Source organism: Callithrix jacchus, chromosome 4, assembly GCF_049354715.1.
Source record: "Callithrix jacchus isolate 240 chromosome 4, calJac240_pri, whole genome shotgun sequence".
In the NCBI taxonomy this organism is placed as follows: Eukaryota; Metazoa; Chordata; class Mammalia; order Primates; family Cebidae; genus Callithrix; species Callithrix jacchus.
In genome coordinates, this window is record NC_133505.1 from 150052796 (window position 1) to 150076097 (window position 23302).

Sequence of the window (23302 nt, forward strand, 5' to 3'; positions counted from 1 at the left end):
CAGAGTTATTTTTGCATTCTCTTTTGTCTGGTATCCAGTAACTTGTGGGGCAGTGGGACCCAAATTGCATTTTAAGATCTTTTATATGAGATGTTCTCAGCAGGCATCTTCAAGGCCCCAAGTTCTCTTTTTGTCCCCCACTGTGAAAAACTGATTGACATCTGGTGACGGGCAGGGCATGGGTACTTGGCGCTTGCAGGAAGCTTCACGGGAGGTGCCCACAGCCATGGTGGATGAAGTGTGGCCAAGCCAGCACAAGGTGGAGGACCAGATGTCACCCGATTATGTTCCATTGAAATCCAAACAAAGCCCCAGATTCAGGATCATTTCCTTGAGACTCCCCAGTTGGAAACTGGCACCAAGCCAGAATCTCCCAACAGCTGGTCTCCCCATGCTAGGATTTATGTGCCTTACCAAAAACTCTACCTGTATGTTATTGATTGGTTTCTGTAAAGCAATTAAACAATATTTTGAAGATCCAAAGCAGACTGCTCTCTGCTGAAAATGAAAAGACCATATATCACTGAACACGCCAGCAAGTCTTATTACAGGCTTGGGAACTCTGAGAAGGATGCGTTTTCCTTTTTATTTATGCCACCTATGTTAACCCTGAGGCTGTGTGCTGACATTTGCAGCTTTGCAATGACAACACTCCACTCTTGTTAGGAGACCAAGTCAACCCTTTGGAAATAAATTATATTATAAAATAAGCTTTCAAGGGAAACCGGCAGATGAGAAATTGTGCTTATGTTTCTCATCATCTAGTTGTGTTGAGAAATCGGAGAGTCTTTCCAAAATCTCATTACTTGTTATCATCCAGGTCATTTGCATTTATGCCCTTCTCCTTTCCTCCTGCAAAGGAAGATGAACTATAGGCCTAGCAGTTTCATTGTTCTGAATGGCAAGGAGGAATAACCGACAAACAAAAGCCACCGCATTCTGCCCCACCCCCAAAGATACTGAAGTTGGTTGTGCTGAGCTGCAGGGGAAGATTGTAGTTTTAAAACAAAAACAAGCACTTCTTTGTTAAATAATCGTCATAAAAGCATTTATATTCATATACTATTTGGCTAAACATGCATTCCCGATGTGAATTGAGGAACTCTGTTAGTATTAGTTGCCTGGATCCCTGGTTGCTGCTGCTATCTCAGTCACCTGATAAGGTATCGGTCTTTCTCTCATTCTCTTCCCTCTTTCCCCCTCCCTCTGCCTGCCCCTCTAGCTGCCAGGCCTTCCTCAACCCAGATTCTCAGACCTCACAGTGAGATTTTGGAGCTAACCCGCTCCATTAGAAACAAACAAAATAAATTGTTTCCATTTCCCAAAGGAATGTGCTAAAGCCTTTTTCCTCTTTAACATGGATGCAATTTAAGTTTGGCAAGAGCTGGAGGAAGATTTCTGAGAGAGACCCTGGTAGAAAGAACTAAGCACCCCCTCATCCTTCCTGTGAAGGTAAAGTGACAAAAAGTAACCTGGTAATGCTTTCGGTATCCACAGTGTTTCTTCAAAATCCTCATTCATTCCCTCATTCTATAAACATGCATTAAGCATCTACTAACTGAAAACGCTGTGTGCACATTCCTTCCCAACTGTTCGTTCAAGATGCATTTCATTTGCTGAATCTGGCCCTTACCATGCCACGGGCATCCAAATGTCATTCAGTGGCATGTCTCTTCGTTACTCTGATTTAGAATCCTGCTTATCTGTGCATTTCATAGGCGATGATTTGAAGGGCAGTAAGAATAATATGGCCCATTCATTGCAGGTGTTAAATAGAAATCACCTGAGATCAGCTGTCAGGAATTAATCAGGGATATTTACTGTATGGTGTACTTGAAACTAAGAGGCCAGACCCTAAGTGTTGACACACACACACACACACACACGCACACACACGCACACACACACGTAGCTATATGAGGTGATGGATATGTTAATTAGCTTGATTGTGGTAATCATTTAACAATGTATTCATATATCAAAACCTCAAGTTTTACCCCTTAAATATATACAATTTCTGTTTGTCAATTTTACCCCAGTAAAACTGAAAAAAAAACAATTGATCGAGAAGGACTGGTCATGGTGACTCCCAGCTACAATCCCAGTGCTTTGGGAGGCCAAGGCAAGAGGATCGTTTGAGAGCAGGAGTTTGAGGCCAGCTTGGGCAACATGATGAGACCTCATCTCTACAAAAAAATAAAAATAAATTAGCTGGGCACAGAACACACCTGTAGGTTAGCTCTACATTAGAGCTGTAGTGGAAGGATTGCTTAAGACCAGGAGTTCAAGGCTGCATTGAGCTATCATCACACCATGGCACTCCAGCCTGGGTAAGAATTCATTAAGGACAGTAATATGGTCTAGAGCCAATTTAAGCAGAGCCCAAAGAAGGACCCAACATCCAGTAATATTCACATGAATTAGAAAAGGGACCCGGTCCTTGTCAATGTCCTGCCTCTCTCCCTTTCTTTTCCCTTTCCTAATCCTCATCTCTGTTTATAAAACATCTTCTGTTCATGGACTTGAAGGAGTCAGACATCTTTGTTCAAATTCTGGAAGCCACGGTCCTTCCCCCAGACCGCAGTGATTACCACTGAGGATCAGATCCCAGGTGAGTTGAGGCCAGAGGAAAGGGTCCTCTGAAGCTGCGTTGGAGAAGGGTTTGTTGGTCTATTCTTTACTCAAGAACACCTGATATTCTTCATGCGTCCTAGATTTTCCTAGTCATTCTTTATTCCTTGATCATATTTACCTGCTTATCAAAATACTTATTGAATTGATTTTTACTTTCAGTGTGTTCTCCTTTCATAATCCTCGTGTAAGCTGCCTGTCCTCGTATAGCACAGCACACAGCTATTTTTATAATCCTCAATTCACTTGATTCCTAGCCCCAGTAATCCAGGGACTGGCCATTATACCTAGTTCATGCAACCCATAAAGTTGCACATTCTGTACCTTTTGAACAGTCTTTCTCCCATCTTGTTTCCCTTCTTCCTTTCCGATTCTTGAAGCTGAAAAGATTCTCTTGGATCCAAGTTAGCTCTGCCCTCATCTTGATTCCTTCTTCAGTGGCCACCAGATATCACAGACTTATGGCTATCAAAGCAAAAAGAATATGAAGTCGGGGAGATATGTTGGCTGGAGCAAGGGGTGGGCCTGAAGACAAAAGCTGATGAGCAATTCTTGAAGGTCCTGTCTCTGTTCATGAGGGAGGCTCCTGGTGAAGAGATAGAAATCCCACTCATCGCTGTGTAGACTGGGGACTTTTCCATTTACCTGAGAGAGTCACAAATGGAGACCTGACTCCTAGGGGTCAACCGAAGTAGGTACAAAGAGGGATCTGCAGCTGTATTTAAGCCTTAGAAATGTGTCTCTACCCAGGATTAGGCTGCAGAGGCTGATGAAAATGTCAGGTTTCTTTGATTTGGCTGAACTCTGTGAGCCCAATGGTGTAATACTGTTGATCTCATGCTCATCTGAAGCTGGCCAAAATATATATCCTTGATTAATTATAGTAAAAATAGGATTATGACGTGATATAAACAGTTTGGGAAATAAAGCCATTTAAAATATTGGTCTGTGGGTGAAAATGACAAAACATAAGGCCATAAAGAGGAATTAAAACCAAAGGTTGGTTGTGTGATCTACCATGTGGAGCCCAGAGCATGTTTCTTCCTCCAGCCTCCTTCCCCAGGGCTCTGCCTCACGAGGGAATGAGCACTTGACATTGTCTGTGCGACTGGCATTGTTCCCCGCACCTCGAGTCTACAGGGACCATAACTAGCTGGTCTAACATGTGCCTTATTCAGCTGAATAAGGTGTTGAACAGCTGCAAATTGATAACAAGTTTTAAAGAGCATGAAGTGCCAACTATGCCCTGGCTGGTAAGAAAGCCAGTTATTTGTCAAGGAGGCTTATTGGCTATGCATGACCATACATAAAATTACAGTGGCTGACTTTATAGCACAAATTAGGTGGTAGTGAGGAATTTAATCATGTACTGACCAATTTCTTATTTCAGAAAAGCACTAAGCCCCCATAAGTGCAGATGTCAGCAAATTGGTAACCCTGCAGTACAATTGTGGACTGTCAGAATCTGTTCCTTATAGGTATTCCATCTATGGATCTTCAAATCAGAGTTTCAGACTAGCTCTATTACTTGGTATGGTGTTAACCATGTTTGGTGGATGCTGGGATGTGTCACACAGGTCCCCTTTGGGGATTTGGACTTACTTCCTCAGCAGGTGGGGGTGCTGCCAGTTTTAGTCTTCTGCTCTAATCCCTCTCCAGAACTGCCCTCATGTGAAGACAGCAGCTTTACTAAGTTCAGACCCCCTTCCTTGTGGCAGCCCTCATCCCATAACTGGTCCATGCTGAGGTATAAAGACCAGACCCACTTCCCTTAATAGGAGCATCTCTGAAGGGCGGAGCCTTCACAGCTTTGCAGCTCCTAGTAGGGTGGGCTCTGGCCCTTTTTCATGCTGCATTGCAAAGCCACATCTTCCTTAGCTTGATTACACTTCCTTATTTTCCCTGGACAGGTGTTGGCCCTAGAACACTTCCCTAATAAACTTCTGCATGCTAGTCTCAGAATCTGCCACACAGGGAACCTGATCAGCAACAGTATGACAATCTGGATGGCTAGAGTCAGAAGGTGATAAGTTAGAAATAAAGTGCTGTGATTTAAAGGGCAAGCATGAAAATGACTCACATGGAAAAGACTGTATCAAGTGTTGACGAGGTTGCAGAATAAGTGGAACTCTCATACCCTGCTGATGGGAGGGTAAACTGGTATGAGAACTTTGAAAAACTCTTTGACACTGTCTGTTAAAGCTGAATGTCTGTGATCATGTCCTATGAGCTAGCAATTTCTCTCCTCAGTTATATGCCTAAGAAAAATGCAAACATGCCCACCAAAAGGAGAATGTACATGAATGGGCGTAGCAGCACTCTTCCCAAATGCACCAAACTCGAGAGAACTACAATGTCATCAGTAGCAAAATGAACACATTGTACTGCATCCACACAATGGAGTAATATGCAGCAATGAGAAGGAAAACTGCAGCTCCACAGGCCAATACAGATGATTCTCACAAATGTAATGTTGAGCAAAAGCAGCCAGACACAAAAGAATACATAACATATGATTCCATCTATGCAAATTTAAACATCAGCAAAACTGAAGTATGGTGTTTGAAGTCAGAATGCTGGTTGCCTTTGTGGAGATTCATTGTGACAAGAAGAAATCTGAGGAGGATCTGGGAGGCTTGCAACGCTGTTTTTTGATCCAAGTGCTGGTTACTGGAGTGAGTTCACTTTGGGAACATTCATTGATTTTCTGGACACTTACTATTTGTGCACTTTTTGTGGATATAATATAGTATTTAAACTCAGAGTTTATATAGTGAGGGAAGGAGAAAGAAGGGGCAGATGTAAACATGGATACAAAAATGTGTCATCAGGGATGTAGACAAAAATTCCCAAGACTCAAACAGGACCTCTGTTGTTTAGTACTGCAGACTCCTACAGATGATGAGCCTGGGTCTGGAAGGGCTCTGGTTGGCTTTTTTTATTTTATTTTATTTTATTTTATTTTATTTTATTTTATTTTATTTTATTTTATTTTATTTGAGATGGAGTTTCGGTGTTGTTCCCCAGACTGGAGTGCAATGGTGCAATCTCAGCTCACCACAACCTCCGCCTCCTGGGTTCAAGCAATTCTCCTGCCTCAGCCTCCCAAGTAGCTGGGACTACAGGCACGCACAACCATGCCCAGCTAATTTTTGTGTTTTTAGTAGGGACAGGGTTTCATCTTGTTGACCAGGATGGTCTCGATCTCTTGACCTCATGATCCACCCGCCTCGGCCACCCAAAGTGCTGGGATTACAGGCGTGAGCCACCGCGCCCGGCTCCAGTTGGCTTAAAGTTACATAGCCAGCTAATGGTGAAAGACTTCCTGGCCATGTACTTTTCCCCTCTTCCCACACTAAGCAGAGCCAGTGTGGTCACTAGAGTCTCCATTCATTTGGGCTCCACACTGACCACGCAATCATCTGGGCAGCCTAAGCAAGGTAATGGAATGTACAGGGAAATACAGCATGAACAAAGACCTGAAAAGGTCGTAGGAATTTGATGTAATAGAAATGTTATCCATTTCTTAGAGGCCTTTCTCCACCTATTACCTACTGTCTTCCCACCCACACTTCTGTAACCATCTATATTGCTTTGTGTTGAAAGTGTGTCATTTTCTTTTTGCAAAGCCAAAGACTACAGAGAAAAGGTTTTGAGCTGTGAGCTAAATTGCCTTTTTCTCCCTTGGCTTTTTCCTGTAATCTTTGGGAGAACTCTTTACTATGCTGGGCTTTAATGGCTCCTTTTGAGAGCATTACCTTATGTCATGGAATTGTTGTGAAAAAGAGCTAAGTTATAGCTACTTTATATGTGTTTAAATAAAATGGTGCTACTCTAAGAGCTTTAATTTCATTTAATAGGTGATAGAGATGACCTTGAAGATTAAAGCTGAACTATTCTTCATTCTTTAAGTATGTTAATATGTGTGTGCACATTTGTGTGTATGCACATGGGTGTGGGTGCTCATGAATGTGTGCTTGTGTGTGTGTGCATGGATGAGTGTGTGTGTGTGTTTGCATGTGTGCAAATGCATGAATCTGTACTAGTATATATGCTTGCATGTGTGTTTGTATGCACGAGTGTGTGCTTGTGTATGTTTGCATGTGTGTGTATGCATAGGCACATTCTCTATTAATATGACGCCATTTGCAGGGTGCTTGTCACTCTCTGGAGGCTCATGGTTCTCTGCTTTTGAGTACACTCAGACTAGTCTAAAACCCCTCCGAACTAATTCTAATCAACTTGGAAGCCACCACACTCAGGCATGAGACTGTCAAATGTGAGTGTTTGCAGATGTCAGTGCAGAGATGGCAGGAATCCAGGAGGACAGATCAAGGCTTAGTCACTGAAAAATACATGCCAGTGCATCCCAGCTCCAGAGTACCATTGCAGCCCGTAAGAAAAACGTGTCATGACAGTAAATCAATAACCCCTTGGAGATGATTCGTTTCTGAAATATCTCTGATTAATTATGCCAGTGCATGCTTGGCAAGAGTACTTTGCTCCAGCAATAACCTAATGCTTTTTGCATGAAGCAGGATTATAACTCGTTCTCATAAGTCAAATTTGACATTTTAAATCAGGCTTTAAAGGTTTGGGTTATAGATTTTATAATGTCTCCATGTCAAACATAATTGCTCTTATTGCTGCTAGTAGACGTTTGCCAATCAATCAAAATAACATTTATTTTTATCATAAACAAGGGTAAATTAAAACCACTTGAAATCATTGTATTTGAAAACTTAGTGAAGAACATCTTTAGTGTCATTGAAATTTGCTTCCTGGCTGTGACATGGAAGCATGATGAAATTATAAAAGTCGATGGAAATGTGTTGCTATTTTCACTTCAAAAAATTAATGCCTCTACATATTTTGTGAATACATGGCTTAAGTTTGGAGTGTTATTCCAAACTTAAGATTTATTGTCATAAGATTATGATTTGGGAAAAATAGCTCCCTTTCTTTACATAATAGGAAATGATCATTTTTGTCCCTTAAAGGTGAATATATCTTTCAGTTTTCTTATAAATTGCATGCAGGAACTTATTTCTTCTTAAATTGCAAGGACTTTTTTTCTTTTTTCCTAATGGAAGTTTCTCATTCACACAAAGTGTGTCGTTACCCAATTGACCCTCCAAAGCAGCTTTCTTCCAGGTGGTAATGCAGGGATCCAGAACCCTTCCACCTATAGTCTTAACATGTGGCTCTCAGGTTACTGTGGTAGAGAAGAGAGAGAATGAGCACACACCAGCTTTTAAATGCACTGGCCTAGGAGTGTTCTATATCACTTCTGTTAATAATAGGCCCATTGGCCAGGACTAGACCCTTCTGTGGCCCCGCCTAACCGAGAATGCATAGAAATGTGAGGATGATTCATTGATGGCAGGAAAATGACTCTGAGATATGTATATAGCAAGGATAAAATCCCAAATATTAAGGGATTGCAGTCAGAAAGAAGAAGATGAGCAAAGACATGAAAGTTTGAGGTCTTTTAGTGGAACAATAACAGTTGCTAGTCCAGAGTAGTATAAGATTAATCTAGAAAATAGGTTGGTCACATAGTAAGGGCCTTTGAAGGTAATGCCAAGAAACTTGGACTTTACTGGGTGACAGAGTAAGACTCTGTCTCCAAAAAAAAAAAAAGAAAGAAAAGAAAGAGAAAACCCAGTTCAGGTGTCTACCATTATGTGAGATCTTTACTTGACATGACCAAGCAGAGCAAAATCACTCTGGCCTTTGCACCATCGTTGGTCTGCAAGTCTGCATGCAGCTCATCAGAGTATAGTGGTTTGCTTGTCTGAGGGCATTCATTAGAGGTGCTATTCTGTGAGAAGTACACATACTAATTGGGAAATCTTTGTGGAAGAAAGCAAACACGAGGTCACTTAAAAATGGGCATTATATTTTATGGTACAACATGGGTCATCTCTAGCATCCCATTCCAAAAAGAATTCCTTAATTGGTGACGAACAGGCTGCTGGACTGAAAAGGAGGGAGAAAATACACACCACACTGCAGCCTCCTGGTAATGTCATGGCCCCTTAGCGCCTCCTGGGTGTCCTCATTTGTAGAATTCAGCAAGAGATAGTTACTACCTCGTCATATTTAAAATGCTTTAAATGTAAAAATACTAGCCTAGTAAAACATGTCACTGTCCTCGTGACACATCCTTGCTCTTAATTGCAAAGATATACATGTCTGTATTAAGTATGCATCACTGTTTTATTTGCCTTAATTATTAAAACCATATCCTAAGAGTTGTTGGGGCTAATGTTAGAAATTCCAAATTTAGTACTTAACCTATAAAGAGTTTTGCAAGTGCCCAGAACATACTGACACTCAGTAAGTGTTGTTCCTTCTGAACCTGAGTTTTTGGCCTGGGGTCACTCTTTCTAAGGGCATCTCAGCCTGATTTGACAGCCAGCAGGAACAGGGATCCAACCTATGCCAAAAACGCACAGATAAAAAATGCCCTGGTGGCTTCTGGAGAAAGATTCTATGCCATACTTATAGGCAGCACCAAACTAAAGCCAGCACTGGTCCCTTGGGAGAGGGAGACCCATGACGAAAGGAAGTTCTGTTTGGCTTCTGGAGACAGAAACTATAGTGGCTGAGACTGGCAGTTCCTTGTCATTCAGAACACTACAATATCCCTACTAGGAAGGGAGGGAGGGTGGGTGGCAGGTTCTGAGCTGACCAATTAGTAAAATTAATAATGATAGTTTCAAGGTAAAACATTTTGTCCGACTTCTCGAGGTAAAAATTCAGGGTTTTTTTTTTTTTTTTTGGAGACTGTATCAGTTTTCTTTCCAAGCTACTTGGGATATCATTTTTATCTCCCTTGAAGAGGAGAAACATCTCATCCACTAATACTTTACCGTGGTCCCAAAGGAAGATTCACTGTGGTTCTCCTCATGCCCTCGCTTACGCTGCATTTTTCTGTATTCTTCAAACATTTGATTTATTTGGGAAGCCTCAAAGCTCCGCCAAAGATTAGGATCAGCCAGAGTGTGGTGATTTTTCTCAGTTTTTCTGATGCCCCCTTTCTATTGTTTTAGATCATGTTTTGCTATTCAATGGGCTTTATTTTCAAACCTGGAAATTTCTTCTCGCTTTATTTAAGGATAAAAATTTCCTCATTTGTAATACCCTTTTATTCAATGGGGGGTGAGAGGGAACAGCAAACAATAAACGAAAAATGCAAGTTACAATCTAGAGTGCACCACTTTTTGTATCTTAGGATAGATTTTCATATGACTGTTATTTACGATATAGCTATAAACTTACTGGACCTCGTAGGAACCCTCCCTTATCCCATCTTCCTAGGTAAGTCCAGTCACATCCCTGGCCCTTCCTGCAGCCTAGATGCTCATAGGAATACAGGTGCACAGTGACACAAAGATATGCACATTGCAAAGATACGCATGTCTTTATTAAGTGTGCAGCACACACGCACACTGCCATCCTTTTATTTATAATACAAGGTTGTCATTCGGGTATTAGAAAACAAGAAGGCAACAACAAGCTCATCTAGTGACTTGATGCACATATAACTGCATAAACACTTCCAGAGGCCTGCCTGTATCCTACAGCTGCCAGAGAGGATGTGGGCTTGCCAGTTCTCCTATGAGCCAGTGAGGTTGGCCACTCCTCACATTCAAAAGCTGGTTTTACTTCTAAGGAAGAAACGATTTTCGCCTGGTGCTCATGTGATGTGAAAATAGTAACTTCCTATTAAAAAGTATTTTGGAGAGAAGGAGAAAGACCAGAGAAATGGCAGTTTTACGTATTTTTCAAATATTACCTATTAATTTTTGTGTTTTACACTCTAATTATAACTCTCAATTCTAGAAATCTAGAATAATCTTGAGAGGGCTCCTAATTCATCCATCCGACTTGCCTGAATTTATACCATCATGCAGCGTAATCTTTGTCCTTCTATTAATCCACAGCAAAGGTTATTCCATAACGACTCTGAAGTTTATAAGTCACTGATTGCCATTACAGATAGTCCAAAATGTTCCCCAGTAGCCAGTCCAGATCCTCCTTGTGTAGTGTGAACATTTTGCTTTTACATTTTATCTGTCAGAGCCTAAACTTTCATCTTTCCAATATCCTAGTGAAAGAACATCCATTCATAAATCAAATAATCTAGTAGTTAGAAGGTACAACAACAACTTATAAATAATCCATTCCAGTACACCCCAGTATGTAGGTGCTATAGCTCTGGTGTTATGCAAGATAATGGATGTAGCACAGGGACCTTACATTAAATAAGATTGAATTGCATAGTGAAAAGTTTATTCCCTCTGAATTATCTTTCAGTTTTATCATTCTTTTTAGGAGAGTCTCTCTTTCACACCAGTATATCTTCTTTCCTTTTTTTTTTCTTTATCTTTTTTTTTTTTTTTTTTTTTTTGAGACAGAACCTCACTCTATCACCCAGGCTGAAGTGCAGTGGTGTGATCTTGGCTCACTGCAACCTCTGCCTCCCAGAGTTCAAGTGATAATCCTGCCTCAGCCTCCTGAGTAGCTAGGATTACAAGTGCATGCCACCACGCCCCAGCTAATTTTTTTTTTTTTTCCGAGATGGAGTATCGCTCTTGTTGCCCAGACTAGAGTGCAATGGTGCATTCTCGGCTCACTGCAACCTCCACCTCCTGGGTTCAAGCGATTCTCCTGTCTCAGCCTCCCAAGTAGCTGGGATTAACAGGCATGTGCCACCACATCCAGCTAATTTTTTGTATTTTTAGTAGAGACAGCGTTTCACCATGTTGGTCAGGATGGTCTCAATCTCTTGACCTCGTTGATCCACCCACCTCAGCCTCCCAAAGTGCTGGGATTACAAGTGTGAGCCACCACGCCCAGCCTAATTTTTATATTTTTAGTAGAGATGGGGTTTTGCCATGTTGGCCAGGCTGGTCGCGTACTCCTGACCTCAGGTGATCCACCCACCTAAGCCTCCCAAAGTGCTGGGATTACAGGGCTCAGAACAATCTAATGAATATTTATTGATTAATTCATTTTTATTGTATTTGTTTTTATGGTTATCTTCTATTTGTGGCAAATGATATTCCATTTATGAGAGTTTACATAAAGTTTTTCTTCAAGTACATTTATTTAAGAAAAATGTGAATTAGGTAAGAACTTTAAAAAAAAAAATCAAGTAGTGTGGAGAGGGCCACAGAATGGCTTTTGTGGGTCTAAGGCACTTTGTGTTAGTGAGTCCCTTCTTACATTAGTGTGTATGTGTGTAAGTATATGTATATGATGTTTTATGACATCATTGATATACAGATGAATTTAATCTTCAACTCTGAAAGTTCATTTTTTTCTTCTGATTCTAAAAGAAACTAAGACATTTTTATGGGCCCTAGCACTGTGTCTACCATCCCTAAAGCATAGGTGGGTCAGTCCTGTCATGTGTTATAGCAAAACTCATTAGCTCTTCATGAGAAGCACTAATTTAATCCAGCTGCCTCATTTTACAAAGAATAATGCAAAGTTGCACACATGCGTGAGAACCTGAAAGTCTGAGAGTGAGGAAGTACAAACTCTGAACTAGATCTCAGATGCCAGCTTCCTAATCTTTCCACTTCATCACACGGCTGTCTTCCTTTGAGCCTCTTCTCCCAAAGCCCTTTGTCTTGTCCCATCTGCTTCAGGGTCTTCACAGGATAATTAATCATGGGTTCTTCCATGAATCCAGCCCTCTCTCAGGTGTGAGGACTGCTCTGTGTGGAGGTGACACCACCTTGTGGCTCTCTTCTGTAAGTAGACTTTTGCCATGGGAGGCCAGTCAGTTCACAGCCTTCACGGCAGTGGTCAGTTCACTCTGCTCCCACATGGGGAACCCACCAAGATCCCATTAAGAAAAACACAAATGATGCAACAAGCCAGGATAGATTTAAGCTTTGGTTTTTTGATGCAATCTTCCAAATTATAGCTCCCCATTAAAACTAGATAAAATTGATGATAGTGCTTGGGATAGGTTCACTACTTATATCCTAGACCAGTACTTTCTAGGGCAGAGTTTATATGAAACACCAAAGCTTTACTCCTTGCGCTGTCAACCCTTCATCTCACTTAGCGTTTCAAACATGTGAAGCCTTGTTTTTAACTCAACTCCTGGGGAATTGTTCTGTTGACAATGTACTGAAGAGAACAGTCCAAACAATTCTTATGGGCCACCTCTGGTGACCAGACTTTGTAACCTTCTTGTTTATCCAAAGTGGAGCTACATCTACCTGAAAATACTGTAAGTTGTAAATGGTATTTGTGTTTGGGGAAAGAGAAACAGATCATTCTTAAGCTCGCTTCCAGCCATCTGTAACTGTCGTCATTAGAAAGTTCTGACTTTGAAAAAAATAACAGATTCTGGTGAGGTTGTGAAGAAAAGGGAGCACTTATACACTGTTGGTGGGACACTGTTGGTGGGAGTGTCAAAGGCAGTATGATGATTCTTCAAAGAACTAAAAGTAGAACTACCATGAAACCCAGCAATCCCATCACTGGGTATATACCCAGATGAATAGAAATCATTCTGCCATAAAGATATATACATGCAAACGTTCATTGCAGCACCATTCACAATAGCAAAGACATGGAATCCATCTAAATGCCCGTCGGTGACAGATTGGATGAAGAAAATGTGGTACCTATGCATCACAGAATACTATGCAGCCATGAAAAAGAATGAGATCATGTCTTTCGCAGGAACATGGATGGAGATGGAGACTGCTATCCTTAGCAAACTAATGCAGGAACAGAAAACCAAACACTGCATGTTCTCACTTACAACTCGGAGCTAAATGATAAGAACTTACGAACACAAAGAAGGAAACAGCAGATACTGGGGTCTACTTGAGGGAGTAGGTTGGGAGGAGGGAGAAGAACAGAAAAAAGGTAACTATTGGGTACTGGGCTTAATACCTGTGTGATGAAATAATCTGTACAATGAACCCCCATGACATGTGTTTACCTATGTAACAAACCTTCACATGTATCCCCAAATCTAAAATAAAAGCTAAAAATAGTTCTGACTTTATGCTAGCTAATGTTATTGTTTATTACTATTGACATGATAACATATCACAGGAAAAACATATTTAGCAAAAATCATTTTTTACAGTGAAGACCTTTTTATTTATTTTGAGTCTAAACCAAAAAATAATTCCAATCTGTTGGGAGATGATGTAAGTGATCTGCAATTATGCACTCCTACAGGTGCATTGATTGAAACATTATTCAACTGTAATAGCTTTTAAAAATATAATTCTAATGCAGAGAAAAAGAGCAAGATAATTAACCTTTCTGAGCCTTTTTGCCCCATCTGCAGAAAGGTGTTCATAATATCCACTTTGGATGCTGTTGTGAAGATTAAATTATCCAAACAAACATTGACTGAGTACCTCTCTTGTGCCAGGCTCTTTTTTAAGTGCTGCAGATACCACAGTGAGCAAAACATAAGAGTGCTGCTTTTATGCAGTATCATTTTAACTGGAGTTAAATATTTCCCTCCTGATTCTTAAGTTATTGAAGCAGAGTGTTGCCTGAGAATGGATTGGAACTGGATTTTATGTACTTGTAGTTCTGAAATAATTATCTCTCTTCTTGCCATAGATTTTAAGTTATAACTCAACTGCTAAAGGTTAATTCTTCAGCAGGACCATTTATAGTTTTTTATCATTTTTTTAGTTCAGAAAACTTTAATTATCTGTAAGGCAACATTATATTTGCAGTAAATATTTTACACTGATTTATATTTGTTAATATGTACTATGAATAAATAAATATAATTTGCATCATAAATTTCTTGAGAGGGAGATATACGGTCTTCATCGCATGAAAATTCCAAATGATAAGCTGTTGTCTTGACAGAAAAACCTTCTCCTCAGATTTGCCACTGGACAAGCCTGCACATATACAGCTAGCCACACAAAGATCTTATGACTGTGGTTAAGTCACTGATGGGACAAGTTGCTCTTGTTTAGTGGTGATGACACCAATGATGAAGTGATCTAGAAAGATGTTCCTTTTTTGAATTGATTTTCTTCCTGGAATGGTTAAAGTATATCCTGGTTCTCCCAGATACAACATCTGATCATCAGCAAGTATCAGATGCCCTATCTGGAAGATATGCACACATTTTATTACTTTTCTAGATAAAATAATGACAACTGAATAAGCGTATTCTGACTGGTTATTTATACAACCAATATATATATTTATTAAAAATGGATGATTTTTTGCTTTATTTGGAGCAATGAGTGAAGAGGTAGAACTTAAGAAATTTATTAATATTAGTGATCCAAAAGTAATGTCATTGTCGTTTATAACCCACATGGGCCCTCAGGGTCAGCATTATCATCAGTGTAAAGGTCAGATATGTTTGATCTGATTTTTCTTCTGTGTAAGATTTGATAAGACATAGCCTTATTGCTAGCTATATATTTGAATTTTACATGAATGCACCATTGTAAAACTGTTGTTGCTATCTCAAGGTGTTGGTGACATTCCAGGCCAATGTCATCTGAGGTAACTAGATTATAATGGAAAACCAATTGGTCTTTAAAATGCATCCTGTCTCTTTATTAGCACGCATGTACATTGGCCTGCATGGCTTCCTTCAGAGCCAATTATACTGTTTTTAAAAAATAGTAATAAAGAAGATAAAAGATAAAGAAATATAAAGCTTTTCAACTGTCAAATCACTCACCTGACTTTCTCAGAATGCCACACTCTAAGTAGTCATGTATTGGCAGTCAACACAGTTAACTAGAGGAGAAGGTTTAAGGCAAAGATTGTTTACTGTCTTAATATTTCTTACCAAATCATGTCTTTCTATTTTTTTCTAGGAATATAAACAATAGGTTGCTCCAAAGATGTTCACTTAGATATCCCCAACGTGCCTTTTGCCTGCCAAGGCCTACTTGCTACCTGGTTTCATTTTACTAAAATACTTATTAGACTTTGAAAATCATAATATTCAATTTCCTGCCTTTTTCTTGAATACACAAATAATACAGGAAGAGCCAGGCAAAGATTATTTCATGGCTGTTTAGGAAGTACTAAGTAGAATTTAAACCTGCTGATGGGTCAGTTTTTAGTTCTTCCTCTTTATACTCTTGAGAAAGTCTCCAATATTAGAAGGTAAGTATATATCCTGACCCAGTTTTATCTTAGAAACTCTTTGTTCCTTATATCTGTTCACTAAATTTCAATACCAAGGGTATTTGGATATTTGAAAGGTTTAAGAATTTTAGTTTCCTTTCTTCTTACCTATAGATGGGATAAATTTCATCTCCATCCTGTTCCAATGAACTTAGTGTCTAGAGTAACCACTGGATCAAAAACAAAGAGACATCCACTCAGCCTCTTGAGTTCTGCGTTCACACATCATATCTAAATTCATGCACTACTGGTCCAAACTGGCACACCCTTTCTGGAAGCCAATTTGGCATTGATTGCTAACATGCTGCTTGTGCACACATAATTTGGCATTATTTTTAAACAACCTTAAAATCCGCATAGCCTTTGACAACAAAAACATAATTTAACAATCAGACAAAGAGTTCTGTGAAAGGTGTTCATCATGATATTTTTAATAAATGAAAGGGTGAAAATCTTTTACATCTTGATATCCAAGAACAAGAATTAGTTAAATAAATCTTGATATATAAATATAATGGAGCTCTCCAAAGCTATGGTCAAGACTGATGTTCTAGAAGTATTTCTAAAATGACGTATCAAAAATTCTCATGCTGCAATATGATAAAAATCCAAAACAGAATTGTACACACAGTATGATCTTAACCATGTATAAGTAATATGAACAGGGAGGGGGAAAAATGAGACATACATCAAAATGTTAACAGTGGTTATTGTTATTCCTTTCTTTTGTTCCAATTTTTTCTTATACATTTTTCTGTGTTATAAATTCTCTGTAATGGACATAAAATAAAATAAAATTTCAAAAACTAAGATGCAGAAGAAAAATATTAATGGAGCAATCAATGCACTGCATGATTTTGTGTCCATTCTACTTCTTTGGCAAGCCATAGACTTCTTTCTGCCTGACACTTTCCTGGGAATGTACGGTGTGAATTCTCCTACCAGAGAAAAAACAACTATAGAGGCAATGATAGGAATCTGTGTCACCTAGTCTCTGTTCTTTTCCAGCACACAACGGTTCTGCCCTTTATATTAATCGAGATGAGGACATCGCACCATCAGTATCCCAGCAGGAGCAGTGGACTCACCGCCATATGTACCTTCTCTGTTGGCTATATATTATGGTAAGGACCATGCCTGCTGGGCTTTCTTATTGTATTAGATTTTGCACTGCTAAATTTGGGCACATATTTCATTATGGATATAATCACTAACAGATTCACGCTGTGTGCCTCATTTGGTCCAAGACCTGGGCTTTGTCTCGCTTCCCCAGATGCTTATATTTTTAGAAAGTATATGCCAAACCTCACACAACAGGAATTTGTTGAACAATCCCATGTAAGCAGTGGTTCTTCCAAGGCTACATTTTTCAATTCTTTTTCAAACTAAATGTTTTTCTTGGACACTGGTTTTATTGCTTAAGGGCTTTTTTGCTTGGGATTTTGTTGTTGTTGCTTTTGCTGGGGGGCAGGGAAGTTACAGCAAACACAAAGGAGAACAGAAGTGACCTCTTAGAGCAATGACTTTAAACTTACTAGGAAATAAGTGAAAATGCACATTTTCCCTGGTCCATTTCAAACCTATTCCAGAATTAGCTATTACAGAGAGAATGCATTGAACTGTTTTGTTTTTAAGTATCAGGGTAAATAAACCACAAGAAATCTTCATTTGATCTATTGTGCACAATTCAGATGGAAATGTGAGGTGCCAGATTTATCTGATAAAAGAATTTTTGCCTAGCAAGTCTGCTTCACATTAATTTCAGTTCTTATCAGGTTTTTAACACTTCAAAAATTGTTTATCTTAACATAGAGAATTTCATATTTCTCTCTGTAATTCCAAGTCCTCTTTGACATATTAACACGCACAGAGGAGGTCGCTCCTGCCAGCGTTTCTGCCTCTCGGGACTCTTTTGTCTTGAGTTCTGGGTCACCATCCCCTCCTTTAAGCCCAAAGGACTGGCGAATGTTCTTCCAGACACCCTTCAAATGTACTTAATCCCCCCAAATCCTAGAACTCTATGGGAGGCCCCATATCCATGGAGCATCTTGCTCCAGCTGGAATTGAAATATAAAGTAAAGGTCACTACAGTACATGACACACTTTGCATAAACAATCACATGATGCCCCAAATCTGAGCAGAAAAGGAATTTGCTTCAGGAAGTCACACCCTGTGGCTGGATCTAAGGGCACATCCAGAGGATGTCCATGTGGACAAGCGTGAGCCACCGCGCCCAGCTGGTAGGAGCTTTACCAAATGGTTGAAAGCTCCTCCCAGCTGGGCGCGGTGGCTCACGCTTATAATCCCAGGATTTGGGAGGCCCAGGCAGGCAGATCACTTGAGACCAGGAGTTCAAGACCAGTCTGGACAACATGGTGAAACCTCATCTCTACCAAAAATACAAAAATTAGCCAGGTATGGTGGTACAAGCCCATAATTCCACCTACTTGGGAGGCTGAGGCATAAGAATCTCTTGAACCCGGGAGGCAGAGGTTGCAGTGAGCTGAGATCATGCCACTGCCCTACAGCCTGGGCAACAAAGCAATACTCTGTCTCAAAAATAAATAGATAAATAAATAAGTTCCTCCCATTGCCACTCCATGAACTAGTAAAGACCACTTGCAAGGACTAGGGAAGAGTTTGTTTTCCTAATTACTTTCTAAGTTTTTTTTTCCCTCATCCAAAACGGTAAGCATTGATTTTCTCTGACAGAAAGTGTCTAAAAGATAGAACTCACACCTGCAATGTGACTAAAGTTATGTCTTAAAAATGGACTTACGGGCCGGGCATGGTGGCTTTCGCCTGTAATCCCAGCACCTTGGGAGGCTGAGGCGGGCAGATCACGAGGTCAAGAGATCGGAGATCGAAGCCATCCTAGCCAATATGGTGAAACCCTGTCTCTACTAAAATACAAAAATTAGCTGGGTGTGTTGGTGCGCACCTGTAATCCCAGCTACTCTGGAGGCTAAGGCAGGAGAATCACTTGAACCCGGGAGACAGAGATTGCAGTGAGCCAAGATCGCACCACTGCACTCCAGCCAGGTGACAGAGTGAGGCTCTGTCTCAAAAAAAATGTTTTATATGCTTTACACATATGAACTTATATTCAAATGAGTGTTGTCTCTCAGAAGAGTCAAGTAGGGAGGCTACACAATTATTCCAGGGATGCCACAATGTTTAAAACATACCTGGAACTGCCTATAGCCTTAGTTTAAAAATCAGTCTCACATCCCCACCCCACCCCAAATACGGTCTCATTACTTTGCACTCATATTTGCTTACCTGTCGAAAAGGCAGGTTCTTTACTCTGGGAACTCTGGGTATATTTCTGCCGATCCATTTATACGCTATTAAATTATCTGCATCTTGTAGCACCCCAGAGATTTCAGGAACCATGTACTTTCTGATGGCCTGTCTTCCACTGTGGGTAGAATCAGTCCACGTTCCAAAGAGACACATGGGAAACACCACATAGTCCTCATTATAGACCCCCAAGATCCCTCATTAAAATGAAGCATTACTCATGCTCTGCGTGCCAAGTGAGGCTCGCCAGCCCTGCATACTCCCTAAGCAAACCAGTACTTGTTTGGACATGTATTTGCATTAACCAGTGAATTCTCTGATTTGTTCTGAGAAAGCATTCAAAGTAGACTTTTTCCTTTGGTGTTCTGCCCTCCGCATTCATAACTACGCCAAAAGCTAAACAATGGCCCTCACGTTATGTCACATTATATAAATCCAAGATTTTAATTGTTATCAAAAAGGTGCTGGCTTTTGTTTCCTTTCAGACTATGTTAGGGCCGACATACCAGTGACACGACAGCCAAAGGTTTGGGATATGAAATCTTCTGATAGCATACCAGGATTGTAACTGGGCATTCCAGAGCCCCATGCCAAGATGAAAGAAAGCATTCCTTTCATGGCATGCTAATTATAAAAGAAATAGATCACCTGTGTAATACTGAGTAAGGTTGAGCTAAATCTGTACCTCGGGGGCTGCTGGCCAGGCTGGTTGGCTGTTTTGCTGGGACTTTAACTTGCTGTCCATTTAGACTCAGCTGGTCCTTCTCATCTGAATCTATTCTCTTCCCAGGTTTGGATAGCAAGAGTTGAGCAAGTGAGGGATACCTGGACTCTCCCCATTGACTAGTTCTCACTGAGCTCCCCCTCTTAGTGGCTCTGCTTCTGAGCCCTGTTGCAGTCCTCCCCAGCTCAGCATCTGAGGCCATCCCAGTCTCCTTCCACTACCACTTCTACCTCCCCGCACTGTTTCTGTTTCTCTCAGCCCAAACGTTTGGGACAGAAACATTACCTGTCCATTTGTGGGGAGCTCTTAACTCCTTTCCTGGACACCTCCCCTCCATTCTCAACTTCTCACACACACATAACTTCTCTGCACTGTTTGTGAGATTTTCCCTAATCAATGAGAGGACCCTTATTTATAGCATCCTGGATACATACAGAGGTCTCCTTGGTTTCTGATTAAGTATCAGAAATCATAATGAGTTCCATTCCTTTAAGCCAGACACTGTGCTACGTTCAGTTCAAATATTATCTTAATTAGTTCCCCAAACAGTCCTTAGAGATGGGCACGGTCTTGCACATTTTACAGAAAAGCATGCTGAAGTGTAGAGAGAGTGCATGACTTGCCCAGGATGAGCCACTGAGTTGCCAGTACTACAGTGCAAGTGCCAGTGTGTGGCTCCAGATTGTAGACTGTTAACCAGACCCTCCACTGCTCTTGCTGCATGAAGAGTAACTCTATGAATGAACATACTAAGTGAGTTTTTAAATTTTGGTTAGTAGAAGTACATCAGAAGCAGCCAAGCCTGGTGGCTGAGCTCACTTTCTGGGTTGGAAACATTTCTTTTTCTTTTTTTTTTTGAGACGGAGTTTCGCTCTTGTTACCCAGGCTGGAGTGCAATGGCGCAATCTCCGCTCACCACAACCTCCACCTCCTGGGTTCAAGCAATTCTCCTGCCTCAGCCTCCCAAGTAGCTGGGACTACAGGCGTGCACCACCATGCCCAGCTAATTTTTGTATTTTTAGTAGAGACGGTGTTTCACCTTGCTGGCCAGGATGGTCTCGATTTCTTGACCTCGTGATCCATCCGCCTCGGCCTCCCAAAGTGCTGGGATTATAGGCGTGAGCCACCACGCCCGGCCTGGGTTGGAAAGATTTCTGGTCTTTAGCTTACTCAGAAGTAAAACAGGGAGGAGGATAGAATGTACATCATAGTTTGAAAGACATTTTATTGTAACTAAAGCCCATAGAACAATGCCTGGCTCACAGTAAAAAATATCTGTTTGATATTGATCAGTTCTGAGAAGCTCCTCAACAAATAGTAGTATAAACAGTAATGTTTTCTTTTCAAGGCGTGAGAATTTTAGTTACTATAAGTTTTTTCTCTTCTTTTTACTCATTCTGGCTCACTTGCACAAAATCAAACACAACTTAAATGTCAAAAACAACTCTAAAGGATATGAAAATGTCTTTTTTTAATTATAAAAGAATGATTAGGAAATCTTGTAGGTGTGCTGGGTAACAGGGAGCTTTAAGATCATGGACTCCTGACTCCTGTCACCTTCTAGTTGGCATGTTACACAAAAGAAGACATCTTTGCTCCACATCTTTGCAGCTGTCTGGGGCTGAATCTTTTCCCGGGCTGCCTCCACCCTCACTTCCAAGCACCTGGAATCCTGTCTCTCTGCAGTTCTGCTGCTTCTCATTGCTCTGCTTTTCCATCTGCAAGATACAGAAAGATGAAACAGTCAGACCCTAGGATATGTACATCCTCAAGGCTTCAAGAATGATCTCTGTCCTGAGGAGTCTTCTTCCAGCCCCTGGCTATTCTCCCCTCCTTCAGTGGTTTCTCATTCAGTCAGAGCCCATGTGAGATCTCAGAAGCTGATCTCTCAACCCAGGACACATTGAGAGCAAGTAGGCATTAGTGAAGAGGACAAAATAAATCCTTGGTGTTTCCACTTATGGATAAATATTCCTTGTCAACTGCTGCTAGTGTATTTAAAGCAAAATAGAGATTTCTGTTATCCCTGGGCCCTAATGGTTTTAAACAAATTCCATATTCCAAATCTCATTTCCCCAAATGTGTTCATCAAATCACTTTCCAACACAGAAAATAAAACAAAGTAAAATCAGAATTGTTCATGGAAAAAGTAAACTCTGTAAAATATTTAAAGAGGTTTATTCTGAGCCAATACGAGTGACTATGGCCCAGAGAACAGTTTCAAGAGGTCCTGAGAAAGTGTGCCCAAGAGGGTTGGGTTACATTTTGGTTTTATACATTTTAGAGAGACAGAAGTTACAAGCAAAGTCATAAATCTATATACATGTAAGGTATGCATTGGTTTGACCTGAAAAGGTAGGATATCTCAAAGAAGTAGTAGGTGGCTACAAGTCATAGGTGGATTCAAAGATTTTCTGGTTGGAAGTTGTTTGAAAGAGTTAAACTTTGTCTCAAGACTTTAAGTCAGAAGAAAGAAATGCTTGAGTTAAGATAAAGGAGGTTGTGGAAACCAAGGTTCTTATTATGTAGATGAAGCCTCATAGATGGCAGCCTTCAGAGGGAATAGATGGTAAATGTCTCTTTTCAGACCCTAAAAGGCTTCAGACTCTTGATTAATCTTTCCTAGATCCAGGAATGTCTTGGCTGTATTAATGGAGACTCTCTACAAATGCAAAGACCCCCCACAAAAGATGGCTCTGCAGGGCCATTTTAAAATATGTCAAAAAATATATTTGGGCTAAAATATGTTTTATTTCTTCAGGACCTACTATCTGTTATGTGATGCTACATTAAAGTCAGGTTGAAATTTGGAATCTTATTGACACAAAAAGTCTGCTTTGTCAGTCTTACAATCTCTATTTTAATGTTAATCCTGGTCAGTTATGCCTAAACTCCAAAAGGGAGCAGGTACAATTAGGCATATCTAACCTGCCTTCCCCTAATGGCTGGGAATTCAATTTTTTGGGTTTCTCTAGGGTCCCCTTGGCCCAGAGGGGTCCATTCAATGGGTTGGGAGACTTAGGATTTTATTTTTGGTTTACAGAATGAAGTAGGCTCATTCTTTTATGATCATTCCTAAATTATTTCATGTCAGAATTCTATCTCCCACCAAATTTGTTTATCTCTCAACAAGGCAATTTTGGATTATTTTTTGTCTTCTTGCTGAAATGTTTTTGTGGCTCAAGTTTCTGCTGGAAACATACATCATTTTTTATTTACATACACTATTTGTAAACCAGAGAAAAAATTCTCAAAAATAAGAGTATACTCAAATTTTAAAGTTTGAGAATTTTTAGCCATAAATGAGTAAAATTTTTAGGAAAAAATTTATACCCTCTTTACTAAGAAAATGAAATATTAGACCACATTCAATTCCTTCCATTTAATCAGATGTTTCTTTACTACTTAAACAAATCTGGCCGGTATGTGCTCTTTGACCAACAGATGACATTTTTCTCTGTTCAACTTGA

At 40.3% G+C, this 23302-nt stretch overlaps 1 protein-coding gene across 3 annotated transcripts in view; it reads left to right on the forward strand.

The window, feature by feature from the left end:
* Positions 1-23302, forward strand: part of AIG1 (androgen induced 1) — a 255426-nt gene that overhangs the window by 190589 nt on the left and 41535 nt on the right. For all 3 annotated transcript variants that reach the window (XR_013534582.1, XM_008995175.5, XM_035296888.3), the window contains one exon: positions 16813-16928. Coding sequence is in view for 2 of the 3 variants with exons in the window: in XM_008995175.5 (XP_008993423.2) it covers positions 16813-16928 (116 nt within the window). In the remaining variant the exon portion in view is untranslated. The remainder of the gene's footprint in view (positions 1-16812; positions 16929-23302) is intronic.